Source organism: Prionailurus viverrinus, chromosome D4, assembly GCF_022837055.1.
Source record: "Prionailurus viverrinus isolate Anna chromosome D4, UM_Priviv_1.0, whole genome shotgun sequence".
NCBI lineage: Eukaryota > Metazoa > Chordata > Mammalia > Carnivora > Felidae > Prionailurus > Prionailurus viverrinus.
In genome coordinates this window covers 93975249-93986734 of record NC_062573.1, presented here as the reverse complement: position 1 = coordinate 93986734, position 11486 = coordinate 93975249, and the positions used below count along the sequence as shown (strand labels likewise).

Here is an 11486-nt window from a genome sequence, read left to right as displayed (position 1 = left end):
AGACAGAGTCACACAGGAGAGGGACAGAAGGAGAGAGAGAGGGAGAGAGAGACTCCCAAGCAGGCTCCATGCTGTGAGCACAGAGCCCGACAACGGAGCTCGAACGTCATGACTAGAGCCAAACTCAAGAGTCGGACACTCAACCGACTGAGCCACCCAGGTGCCCCGCTAATATTTTCAATGTACATAGTATTTACTGTCTTAGCCACTTATAAGTGTACGATTCTATTGCCATCTTTCTTATGCTCAAACTGCCCCAGATGTGGCCGGTGGGAACCCCTTCGTGGTGGCTTCTGTGTCCTTTTGACTTGCCCTGGACATTTTTTGGAGCACTTCTTTTCTGTTACAATTTCCAGGCCTGCTCGTTACCTCCCTGACCCATGTCTGGATTCAGCAATTTTCCAAGGAGCCCCGCTTCTTTGGGGGGAAATGGGTTTTGGAACCCCCATCTGGACTCTGGCTGTGCCCCCTGCTCCTTGGCTCTCTCAGGGGGCAGAGCTCCTGCTCAGATCCCAGTGCCCCCCAGTCCTCCCCCCACCCCATAGTGCCCCCAACAAGTCTGTTAAAATGTCACCAGGAAGGGCCCACAGACAGGGCTCAGGAGAGAAATGTTTCTAATGTGTCACGTCCTGGGACTGTGGGCCGAGAACCGTCCCCAGGAAGGATGTGAAAAGATGAGGACAGCAGGCCCCCGGGCCCCTCCAGGGGCTGCTCTGTGGATGTGGCCGGGGCACTGTCAGGGAGGTTTATTCAACGCCCAGTAGGTCATGGGTCAGTTAGGGCTGGTGACCGTGAGCTTCTGGTCTCATTTATTTAAAAACATTTACTAGGAAATCGTGGTAGAAAATTCAAAAGTCGGAGGACGTCCTCGTGGCTTTTTCCGAAAGCTCAGGGCACAGACTCGCAGTGACTGCTATGTAGTGCTTTTCAGTTTGCGGGGCTTCTCTCGCTGGTCTTTGCTAGAGCCGTGAATCACCGCTGGAAGCCACAGAGATCTACCCCCCCACGGTCTGGAGGCCGGAAGTCCAAGATCACTGTGCGGGCAGGGCTGGCTCCTTCTGCGGCTGTGGGCGAGGGTCTGGCCCCAGCTCCCCGGAGCCGCGCCCCAGCTGCCGGTGGTTTTCCGGCAAGGCTCCGTGTTCCTCGGCTTGGAGAAGCACGGCCCTGCCCTCTGCCTCCACCTTCGTTCGTGTGGCGCCCCGTCCATGGGGGTCTGTGTCCAAATCTCCCCCGTGCACAAGGACAGTCGTATTGCGGTAGGACCCCCCCCCCCCCCCCGATGACCTTTACTTTGATCTCTGCAAAAAGTCTGTCTCCTAGTCAGGTCACATTCTGAGGTGCTGGGGGCTAGGACTGCCACCGTGACCCGGGGCCAGTTCAGCCATAAAACCACCAAACCTCCGGGCCCCCCCTCTGTCCTCTCCTGTGAGCAAACCAGGACTCTCCCACGGAAAGGGGGCTTGCATCAGGGGGACGGCCGGGATCTGTCTACACGTCCCTCGTGTGTACCAGGACACCTGTGGGCTGATGCCCCGTTTTGCCGGCCGACAGGGCATCCGGAGCGACGCCGAGAACGTGGTTACCGCGTTTCTGCTCACCGCAGCCGCGGATGTGTGCTTCTTCACAGCAGCGTGAAGTTTCACGCCTCCCCCCACTTCCCGCTGGGGTGCGTGCGTTTCCTTGTTTCTGCACCGCCGGGTCCTTCGTCCAGCTCACCGTTTGTCCTACGGACGTGTGAGGGTATTTTCACAGGCGCGGAAATCCGCACGGGACATCTGGCGAACGGGTGCAGGTGTGGGGGGCCTTTGTGCGGCATCGAGGCAGGAAGTGAGCAGGCCCAGCCCTGCCCCCACCCCCACCACGCGGAGGAGCAGCTGAAACACCGGTGCTCGGACTGGAAGCCCAGCCCCGGCGGGGAGCCAGGGCCCAGCCCCAGTGTCAGGCCCGCACCCGGGCTGCGTCCGGGGGTCCTGGACGGCGTGGGGTCCCAGAAGGGGCCGGCCGGCTGGAGGCCCTGGGGAAGGAGGCCATGGGGGCGCCGGCCACCCTGACGGGGGCGGTGCAGGTCGGGGGGGGGGGGGGTGCTGTATGCACAACGTCCCCTAGTGTTTTTGTTCCAGCCAAGGGCGGGGCGGGCGGCAGCACAGGTCAGGAGGTTGCGGCTTCCCACCCTTCTCCTGGTGCTTCTTTTTAAAGGTTGAGAAGGAAAGAAGCCTGCGTGAAACCGATTGCGAAGCGCAGGGGTGCGGGGTTGGCAGAGAAGAGCTACCTGAGCAGGCGGGCAGCGGTTCTGGAATGTGGGCGGGCCTGGGGGTGGGGCTCTGCCAGACGGAGCACAGTGGTGTCCAGGGCGTCCCTTCCAAGGAGGAGGCTTAATGCTCTGGTAACGCCCTGGTAGGCAGCTAGGGAAACTGAGGCTGGGGCCAGGCTGTTCATTTCTCCTCCCCACCCCCCGGCTTTCTGGGCTGGGGACCCCCGGCAGATAACGGGGTGTGCACTGCAGGGCTGGGGGGTCGGTGGCAGGTCCCGATCTAGAGCTGCCTTCTCCCCGGGCTGGCACCCTTCTCTCCCCGCCTCCACATCCACCATTGTCCGCCCCCATCCCACACCCACCCTGGGGTGCTCAGGTCCCCAGCCCCGCCAGCCCCGAGCACGCAGTGCCCCCACAGTCACACCCTCATGCTTGGACACGGTGCCCCGACAGCCCCGACAGCCTCGTCCACCTGCGTAGGTGGCTTGTCAGGGCGGGCCCTGGGCCCGGGAGGGCGGGGCACCCCGGGAGCCTTAAAGGGCTCTCCAGATCCCCACCCTGCCTCGGCCACCACAGCTCCTCGCCATGGCAGAGACGGCTAAGCTCCAGCTGTTTGTTAAGGTGCCGCTGGGCTGGGAGGGAGGTCTGGGGAGGAGTGTGCTGTGCGGGGCTCCGGGGCTCTCTAGGGCGGGCGGTGGGTCTCCAAGGCAGCATCTGTGTCCTTTCCTCTGGTGGGCTCGGGCAGCCCTGCAGAGGCTGAGCAAAGAGGGAGCAGGACCGGGGAAGGGCCCAGTGAGCTGTCCCCAAGGGCGTGGGGTGCTGACTCCCAGCCCTGGCTCCTGGACCCAGCCCAGCCCTCCTGGGGGAAAAGCCCCTCGGTGGGGACGCGACAAGCAGGCAGCTGGAGGCCAAGGCCTACGTGGAGCTTGAGGTCAGTGAGGCAGGTGGGGGCTGGGCCAGGCAGCCCCGTGGGCGGTCACATCGCTGCCCAGATCTGGGGTCCCTGTGCAGGGCTGCGAGGCCCTGGCCTCCTCCCCACCGTGGGAGGTGGGACAATGAGTGTGCTGGCACCCAGTGTCCAGTCCGGCAGGGTGAATCACTCAGAAAACAGCTCACTCGGCCCACCCCACCCTGTGACCCGCCTGTGGGGCCTGGAGACCAGCAGCCTGGCCTCTGCCCAGGCTCTGAGGATAAGGGTCAAGGGGCCAGGCTCCAGAGCTAGGGTCCCAGCCCCACGTCCCTGTGCCCCTCCCCAGCTCCCAGGGACCACGCCAAGGGCTCTCACGTGTCGAGGTCATACCCAACCAAGCTGGAGCCCGGGATCATTCCAGGCTCTTGGCCCTGGGAGGCAGGGTCCCCTTTGGTGGGATTCTTAGGTCTGCTCTCTTCCCTGGCACCCTCTACTCCATGCGCCCCAGGCAAGCGAGGATGGTGAGAGCGTGGGACACTGCCCTTCCTGTCAGCGGCTCTTCATGGTCCTGCTCCTCAAGGGCGTGCCCTTCACCCTCACCACCGTGGACATCCGCAGGTGAGCCCCTTGCCCCCACGGGACCGCTGCCTGGTCCCTGGCCCTTCTGACCAGCAGCCTCCCCACCTGCCTCATGCCCACAGGTCCCCGGATGTGCTTAAGGACTTCGCTCCCGGCTCGCAGCTGCCCATCCTTCTCCACGATGGCGACACCAAAACAGATACACTGCAGATCGAGGAGTTTCTGGAGGAGACGCTGGGGCCCCCCGAGTGAGGGCCCGGCCTGGAGGGGCGATGATGGGGCGCCCAGGGAGGGTGCTCCCAGGACAGAGCCCGGGAAGGCTGCTGAGGGTCCCCGCAGGGAAGAGGGCCCGGCTCAAGGGTCTGACCACAGATCCCCTGCTTCCCCGCAGATTCCCCAGCCTGGCGCCCCGCTACCGGGAGTCCGCCACGGCGGGCAACGACGTCTTTCACAGGTTCTCCGCGTTCATCAAGAACCCAGTGCCCACGCAGGACGACGGTGAGGAGGGTCAGGAGCGCGGCGAGGGTGGGGGGAGCTGGCCCAGGCCGGGCCTCACCGCGCCCCCCCACCCCCCACCCCAGCCCTGTACCAGCTGCTGCTGCGCGCCCTCACCAGGCTGGACAGCTACCTGCGCGCGCCGCTGGAGCACGAGCTGGTGCGGGAACCGCAGCTTGGCGAGTCGCGCCGCCGCTTCCTGGACGGCGACCAGCTCACGCTGGCTGACTGCAGGCTGCTGCCCAAGTTGCACATCGTGGACGTGAGTGCCGGGCCGGGGCGCGGAGCGCGGGGGGCGCCCCCCACAAGGCCCTGACGGCGCCACGCCCCTCGCCCACAGACGGTGTGCGCGCACTTCCGCGGGGCGCCCATACCCGCCGAGCTGCGCGGCGTCCGCCGCTACCTGGACAGCGCGCTGCAGGTGAAGGAGTTCAAGTACACGTGTCCACACAGCGCGGAGATCCTAGCGGCTTACCGGACGGCGGTGCGCCCCCGCTAGCCGCCGCCCCCTCTACCGCCACCCCCTGCCCCCTCTTCTACAGCCCCATAAACGCATCTCCGCCCCAGCAAGCATGCCCTGACACCCGAGGGACCAGAAGGCCCTTGACTTCTGCCACCCCCAGAACCCCCACCATGGAACACTCCGTCCCCACGACAGCCTGGAATGATGGGCAGAGAACCCAGTGGGTGGCTCTGCTCCACTCACCCTGTCGGGGGTGGGGTGGGGACTAGATCGGGCTCCCAAACCAGTCAGGCCAGGGTGGGGCTGCAGGATGGCCAAGGAGGGTGGGAACCAGAGCCCAGACTGGGCACCTAGAGGCTCCAGGTCGGTGGGTGGGGCCGGCCCACATTCCTCAGCCCAGCCCCAGGCGGCAGGCCACCACCCTCCAGCTTCCACATGACCTACAGTGTCCTCGGTGTGGGACACTGGTGGCTGTGCCTGTTGGGTGAGGTCTGGAAGAGTGAAGTGTGTGGAGTGGAGGGGCCGGCAACAGAGGTCCAACCTTGAGGAGCCCTGACCTGCCTTGCAGCCCCTCTCCGCTCCGTCGAGAACCGGGCAGGGGCAGCTGGGTGAGCCTGTAGAGAGTGGTGCTCCCCCCACCCCCACCCCCCAGGCGGTGCGGAAGCTGGCCCATCTGCTTACACACTGCGGCCCGAGCCAGATCACAGGCCCGGGGAGACCCCTGATCCCTCTCCCCCGGCCAGACCCCAGGAGCCAGAGCATGGCCGTTTCCTCCACCTGAGGAAGCCATTTATTTAATGGGGAAGGGGTCCGAGGAGCAGGTTTGTTCCCCTCTGGCAGCAGGACGGGCTGTGGGGTCTCAGGGGCTGTCCCCACCGCATGAGCAGACTCCCGGCAGGGTCACACTTGGTGCTGCGCCTTCAGGGGCTGTCAAAGTCTACACCACTGGCTGGTTTCTTACTGGGAGAGAAGAGGAAGAGACAGTATGGTTTTACGGAGGGAGGGGCAGGGGTCCAGGGCTGGGCCAGGGGCACAGGAGGGAGGGGCAGGGGGTGAGTACCTCTTGAAGCCAGGGTTGATGAGGGACTCTCCTGGACACCGCCTCCTGACCCCAAGTCCAGGGCCACCTCTCTGAGGGTCCGGGTCTGAGGGCAACAGGACGGGACGGGGCTTCCTGAGTCGGGAGAATTCCAGAGCCACAGCCCCCTCTCCGTGCACATGCTGTCTCTGGGGCCTGACTCTTGTTCTGGGGAAGGGGAGTCACAGAGGGAGGAGGAGCACAGCCCCCACCGAAGTCCCAGGTGACAGGCCTTACCTGGTAAGAAGAACTGAGGCCCTGCCAGACAAGGGCTCTTTTTGGGGCTGGTGGCTGTCACCTGCAGGCCTGGGGAAGAAAGCCAGGAATGGAGGCACGAGCAGGGGGACCCTAGTGAAGATTCGGGGTACCTGCTCCCCACCCCACCTGCCAGCTGCCTCTTCAAGTTGCACACTTGCTCTGCCAGACCCAGTGTCAGTGCCTGCAACCTGGAGGCTGCCTCTGGGCCCGGCACCTTGGAGAGCTCAAAATCCAGGGCCCAGGGCCCCCCGGAAAGGGTTAGGGATGCTCCATCCTCCCGCAGGGCGAAAGTCACAGCTTGCTGCTCACAGGCTGCCCTAGGAAAGGAGGTGTGCTGAGTGCGGTGTCCAGACCCCCAGTTCCACACCCACCCTTCCTTCCCCGCTCAGCGACTCACCTGAACCGGGGGGTGATCTCCTCAGCCGCACTCAGGCCCAAACGGGCTTTCTGCAGGGCACAGGGGCTGGTCACCAGCTGCCCAAGACTCTGGAACCACCCCAAAGCTGCCTGACGGAGGGCCCCCCATGACCCCGGGCCAATCTTAGGGCTACAGTTACAAAGCTGGGGGAAGGGTGTCCAGACCCCCCCAACCCACCCCTACCGCGGGATCCCAGACCGCCCCCTGCGATCCCAGAGGTGGTCCGCACTGCAGGTACGGAGTGCCGGGGGCTTCCAGGCCTGCCCGGGAGCCCCGATACCCACGAGGGCCTCCAGGCTGTCCGCCGTGAAGCAGGTGCTCCAGAGTTCCGCGGCGTCCGTCACACTGTGGGGGGAGGGGCTGTCAGGCGGAACGGCCCGCAGAACTGTCGGTGCCCCCAGCGCCCCGCGCTCCTCGCCAGCCACTTACTAGAGGTTGAAGCCGCCGCGGCCTCCGTCCTCGCTTCCCTCCCCCTCGCAATAGCACACGAAGCGCGGGGGCCCGGGCCCCGGCGGCAGCGTGCAGAGAGGCGGCGACAGAGGCGGCGGCGGCACCATAGCACCGCGGCCGCGGCAGGGACACCACCCGGGAGGCTGCGGGCCCCAGGGCGCCTGCGCGGGAGGACGGCTCCGGAGCCGGGGGCGGGGCTTACGGCCCAGGTCCCGCCCCGAAGACCCAGGCCCTTCGCGCCGGCGGCGGGGCCTGGGGGCGGGCTGGAGGGGCGGGGCTCGGTCTCCGGCGGGCGGGGTCCCCCGGGCGGGCCTGTTCCGGGTGCGGTTCCCGCGTCCGCGCGGAGGTTCCCTCCCCCGCCGCTTCGCCCCCTGCTGGTCCCAGCGGCCTCGTCCTGCCTTCCGCACCTGCCGTCGCCCTTCCCGAGATACTGTCTCACGTGGTCTTTAGACGCGCAAACTTTCCTAACGCCGAACCGCAGCAGGTCGGAATACGACCGTGAATAAAGTGTGGCGGCCAGCGCACGAGGCTCCCGGCACTCATCCATCCATCATCCCCTCCTTTGTGCCTCCCGTTGTCCTAGCCTTGAGCACTTTGCTTCACAGACAAGGTCTCTGGTCGCCTGGAGCTTGTGAGATCTAATGGATTGGACAGATAATAAACGAAACATGAAACTCTCGGGTAGTCCACGTGCGGTCGGAGCTGTGACCCCGGGGAATCGAGGGATGATGGTGACGCGCCAGAATGGGGGATCCCAGGCAGAGGAGCAGCCACTGCAGACGCCAGAGGAAGGCACAGAACGATTCTGCTCAAGGCCTCGCCAGAGGGTCAGGGTGACCACAGGGCAGTCGTGGGGAGGGCTGAGGCCGCGCTGCTGATGTTATCCTGCCCCTCCCCGCCCCCACCCTGTGCCTCCTACGGCCCAGCCTGACCCTCCCTTATGGTCCCCTGGGTGACAGCCTCGGTGACCCTCCCTTACCATCCCCTTGGTCCCCTCAGACTCACATGCTTCCTTTGGGGCTTCGGTGAAGTGCCAGCTTCTCAGTCTTCCTCAGTCACCTGACAAAAAGTGTCACAGCCTGCCCACGACCTCCAGTCCTCTCTCCTGTTTTGTGTACTTGCTTTCCAGCCCTGTCACTAGATAAAGTACCTCTGGCCACTTACTGTGCAGCAGACTGTGAGACGGCCCCAACCGGGCCGGCCTCCTGTGTCTCTGCCCCATCGTGGTCCGGTCGAGTAACTTGCCCCTGGCCAGGAGACTGGAGCGATGGGCTGCCCATTCTTTCTCCTTGACTCGCTCACCACCACACGTGGCACAGGACCAAGGCTTGGCAACAACTAGTGAAGGGCTGGCATGCAGACCCCCTCCTGGCCGAACCTTCTGGGGAGAACGCAGCCCTGGCCTGTGGCTTGACCACGGCCTTGTGGGAACTCTTGTGCCAGAGGCCCTAGATCACCCAGGACCAGATTCCTGACCCTCAGAAATGGGGGGTAATACATGCTTCTTGTTTCCAGCCAGGGAATTGGGGGGTAATCTGTTATCAGCAGGAGGGAACTAATGCATTTTTCATCCTGTTTACGGTGGTTCCCCCAGAGGTCCGAGGAGGGGGAGGACTTCACTTCACGTCTGTTTCACTAGCCTCGTCTTCAGGGCTTAAACACGGCATTCAGTAGGTATTGTGAATGAGAGAATGCAGGGTGGGGGGCTGCTGGAGGGCTTAAGCAGGGGCGGAGTGGGGAGGGGCACAACTGATTTATTTATAGAAGGCCCACATTGAGTGCCAGGAGGAGAAACAGCTGAGGGCTGCACGGTGCAGGGAGAGCAGCAGAGGGCTGCTGAGAATCCCTCAGGGCAGAGCTGACTGAGGCTGGAGGGGGGGAGAGGGGTTGCTCAGAGTGGAGGTGGACAGGGGTGAGGTGAGGGGGTAGAGCTCACAGGTGCCCCTGTCCGTGGGTGATGTGGGCACGCCCTTCCCCAAGGTCGCTGGGCTGAAGCAGGTTTGGAGAGAGCCTGGGGGCCACTCCTTTGCTGTAGGAACTCCGCGACATGTCTGTGTCTGAAGGGGATGCTGAAGTGTACTGTGTACCCAAGACTCCGGAGGAGGGTCAGGTGTGGCAATGGGAGTGTGGGGCCACCAGCCCCCAGGACCCCCTTAAACATTCCTTCCTCTGGGCACAGTGCCGGGGGCCTGGGGGGATGTTTCCAGGGAGAATGCGGCACACTCAACGGAGTCCCCCAAAGTTACTGGCAACGGTCAATGGCAGCTTGTGTGGAAGAGGGTTTTTTGCCAATGTGGTTACGGATCTTGAGATGGGGAGATTTTCCTGGATTATCCAAATGCTGTCATAGATGTCCTTAGAGAGAGGCGGAAAGAGATTTCACTAAGAGGAGACTAAAGCCTCTGGAGGGAACGCGGCCCTGACAACACGGTGATTTCCGCCCAGGGGCACAGATTTTGGACTTTGGGCCTCCAGAACTGTGAGGTGGTAAATGTTACGTTTTAAGCCACCAAGTTTGTGATAATTGGCTACAGCGGCCACAGGAAACCAATACAAGACCTGAGCCGAGGAGTTCAAAACATAGTAAGAAAACCGAAAGATCTGTTTTCATTTTAGACACAAGGGTCTAGAAAATGTAACTTACCAGCCCATCTTCCTGCAGGGAGCAATCTTCTCTAATGTGGGTGCGGGTACGTGTGGATATCTGGGCGCCAGGGCATGCAGGGCTGAAGCCTGAGAGCTGGGAGAGGAGCGTTCCTGGCCGGGGCAGCTGTGCTCTGAGGCAGGCGTGGGGCCAGCATGTTCAGGGTGGTCAGAAGCAAAGATGGGAGGGGATGGGGTCAGAGCTGGGTGGATCGGGAGGGCCTTCTTCTTTTTCAAGTTAAAAAAATTTTTTTTAACTTTTATTTATTTTGAGAGAGAGAGAGAGAGTGAGCAGGGGAGAGACAGAGAGGGAGACAGAATCCCAAGCAGGTTCCGTGCTGCCAGCACAGAACCTGATGCAGGACTCTAACTCAGGGACCATGAGATCATGACCTGAGCTGAAATCAAAAGGCGGATGCCCAACCGTCTGAGCCACCCAGGCGCCCCAGGGAGGGCCTTCTTGGCCAGCTAAGGACTTTGGCTTTTCCTGTTGGGGCGATGAGACCCCCTGGGGGCGGTTGGGAGCCCAGCAGGGAACGAGCTGATCCAGCGGACGAATTCCGTGGCTTCGGGGCGGGGAACTGGCTGAGGACTGCCCCCGTGTGGTCTGAGCGGGTGGTGCAGGACGACATGAGCCCCTAGTTGGTGCAGGGGGCACAGCCCTTCTGGGTTCCTGAGGGGTCCTATGGGGCTGCCCCACCCCAGAAGAGGGCCGCCCTCCCTGGAAAAGGTGTCCATAAGGCCACGGGGGGGGGCAATCTGCATCTCCCCACTCGGGCCCTTCCCAGGGGACCTGGGGGGGGGGGGGTGGGGAACAGCGGGGCAGGGCAGGACCACCGGAGCCTGGTGGCCAGGCTTCCTGCACCGCTTGCCAGGGGAGCGCATCCCCACGTCTCCACCTTAAACCCTTGTTGCTGCCGTGACAACCTTCGTCCTTCTTCTCTGGGTCCATATGGAAGGCGAGTGACAACAGATAAATCAACCCCTCCATCCGCTAACTTATCACCTGGAGCTCAGACAGTATCTCTCAGCAGATGCCTCCCTAGGTGGGCAGACAGCACCTTGCCTGTCAAGAGGGTGGGACGGTGAGCTCACAGGTCACACGTGTGGGAGGGGGCTGGCTCTCTGGGCCTTCCCACACACTCTTCCCCATCCCCAGGGCTCGACTTCCAGACTGGTGTTGTGCTGGGGGCGGGGGGTTGGGGGGGGGGGGAAAGACCATGTCCACAGGTGGGCCAGAGGCTGGCATGTGGGTTGGGGCAGCCAAGGTGCCCAGGTGTTGGGTGCAGGTGTGGAGGGGCTGTCTGGGGCCCCCAGAGGGTGACCTCCTAGCCCAGAAGGGCCCCAATCAAGGCAGCAAATTGGGCAGGACAGGGCTGTGTTCTTAATTAAAAATGTCCGGCCAGGGGCACCTGGGTGGCTCGGGTGGTTAAGCGTCAGACTCTTGGTTTCGATTCAGGTCACGATCTCACAAAACGTGAGATTGGGGCCGAGATGGGCTCTGCGCTGACAGTGTGGAGCCTGTTTGGGACTCTCTCTCTCTGTCTCTCTCTCCCTCCCTCTCTCTGCCCCTCCCCCACTTGCACTCTCTCTCAAAATAAAAAACTGAAGAAAAAAAAAGAGCAGCGATATTATCCTACCCAGACACAATGGCAGGACAGAGTTTTGCGCATACCCTGCTTTCCTCCGGCTCTGGGTCAGGGGAAGTGCGGGACGGAGCGGCCCAGATACCTGCTCTGTGCTGTGGAAGGAAGGGTCCCAAAGGCCCAGGAGGTCCCCTGTGTCCGCGGGAGCTCTGGGTGGCCGCCCCGGGGCTGGGCTGCTGAGGCCGGTGCCCTGGTGCGTGGGGAGGGGGAGCGGGTGGCAGGAAGGCCCCTGCGATGCCCTGGTCAGTCTGGATGAGCTTGCCTCCCTTGGAGCAGAGCCTCGGCTCCTTCCAGG

General features: G+C 63.3%; 2 protein-coding genes across 5 annotated transcripts; one reads left to right on the top strand and one right to left on the bottom strand.

Annotated features, from left to right (window-relative positions):
• The first annotated feature begins 2822 nt into the window (after positions 1–2822).
• Positions 2823–7579, top strand: CLIC3 (chloride intracellular channel 3). 4 transcript variants are annotated; one of them, XM_047831260.1, is made up of 6 exons: positions 2824–2872; positions 3670–3779; positions 3863–3988; positions 4132–4238; positions 4356–4497; positions 4576–7579. In XM_047831260.1, the coding sequence occupies exons 1-6, from the start codon at positions 2837–2839 to the stop codon at positions 4658–4660; spliced, it is 606 nt and encodes a 201-aa protein (XP_047687216.1). In that variant the 5' UTR covers positions 2824–2836; the 3' UTR covers positions 4661–7579. The 4 variants fall into 4 exon arrangements, with proteins under 4 accessions (XP_047687215.1, XP_047687216.1, XP_047687214.1 ...); XM_047831258.1 differs by having other exon boundaries at positions 4322–4497; XM_047831259.1 differs by lacking the exon at positions 3670–3779 and having other exon boundaries at positions 2823–2872; positions 3863–4238.
• On the bottom strand, positions 5462–7017 carry PAXX (PAXX non-homologous end joining factor). Its single transcript, XM_047831261.1, has 7 exons — positions 6882–7017; positions 6737–6797; positions 6432–6481; positions 6161–6351; positions 6014–6082; positions 5759–5843; positions 5462–5658 (listed from the first exon to the last, which is right to left on the bottom strand). The coding sequence occupies exons 1-7, from the start codon at positions 7007–7009 to the stop codon at positions 5619–5621; spliced, it is 624 nt and encodes a 207-aa protein (XP_047687217.1). The 5' UTR covers positions 7010–7017; the 3' UTR covers positions 5462–5618.
• Positions 7580–11486: the final 3907 nt, after the last annotated feature.

Bases quoted from the DNA above. Each gene is read 5' to 3' on its own strand.
- CLIC3 (XM_047831257.1), top strand. From the start codon at position 3,659: ATGCGCCCCAGGCAAGCGAGGATGGTGAGAGCGTGGGACACTGCCCTT. The intron at 3,780-3,862 runs GTGAGCCCCTTG...TCATGCCCACAG, and splicing joins ACCACCGTGGACATCCGCAG to GTCCCCGGATGTGCTTAAGG. The intron at 4,498-4,575 runs GTGAGTGCCGGG...CCTCGCCCACAG, and splicing joins CCAAGTTGCACATCGTGGAC to ACGGTGTGCGCGCACTTCCG.
- PAXX (XM_047831261.1), bottom strand. From the start codon at position 7,009: ATGGTGCCGCCGCCGCCTCTGTCGCCGCCTCTCTGCACGCTGCCGCCG. The intron at 6,352-6,431 runs GTGAGTCGCTGA...CTCCTTTCCTAG, and splicing joins GAGATCACCCCCCGGTTCAG to GGCAGCCTGTGAGCAGCAAG. The intron at 6,083-6,160 runs GTGGGGTGGGGA...TTTCTTCCCCAG, and splicing joins CTTGAAGAGGCAGCTGGCAG to GCCTGCAGGTGACAGCCACC.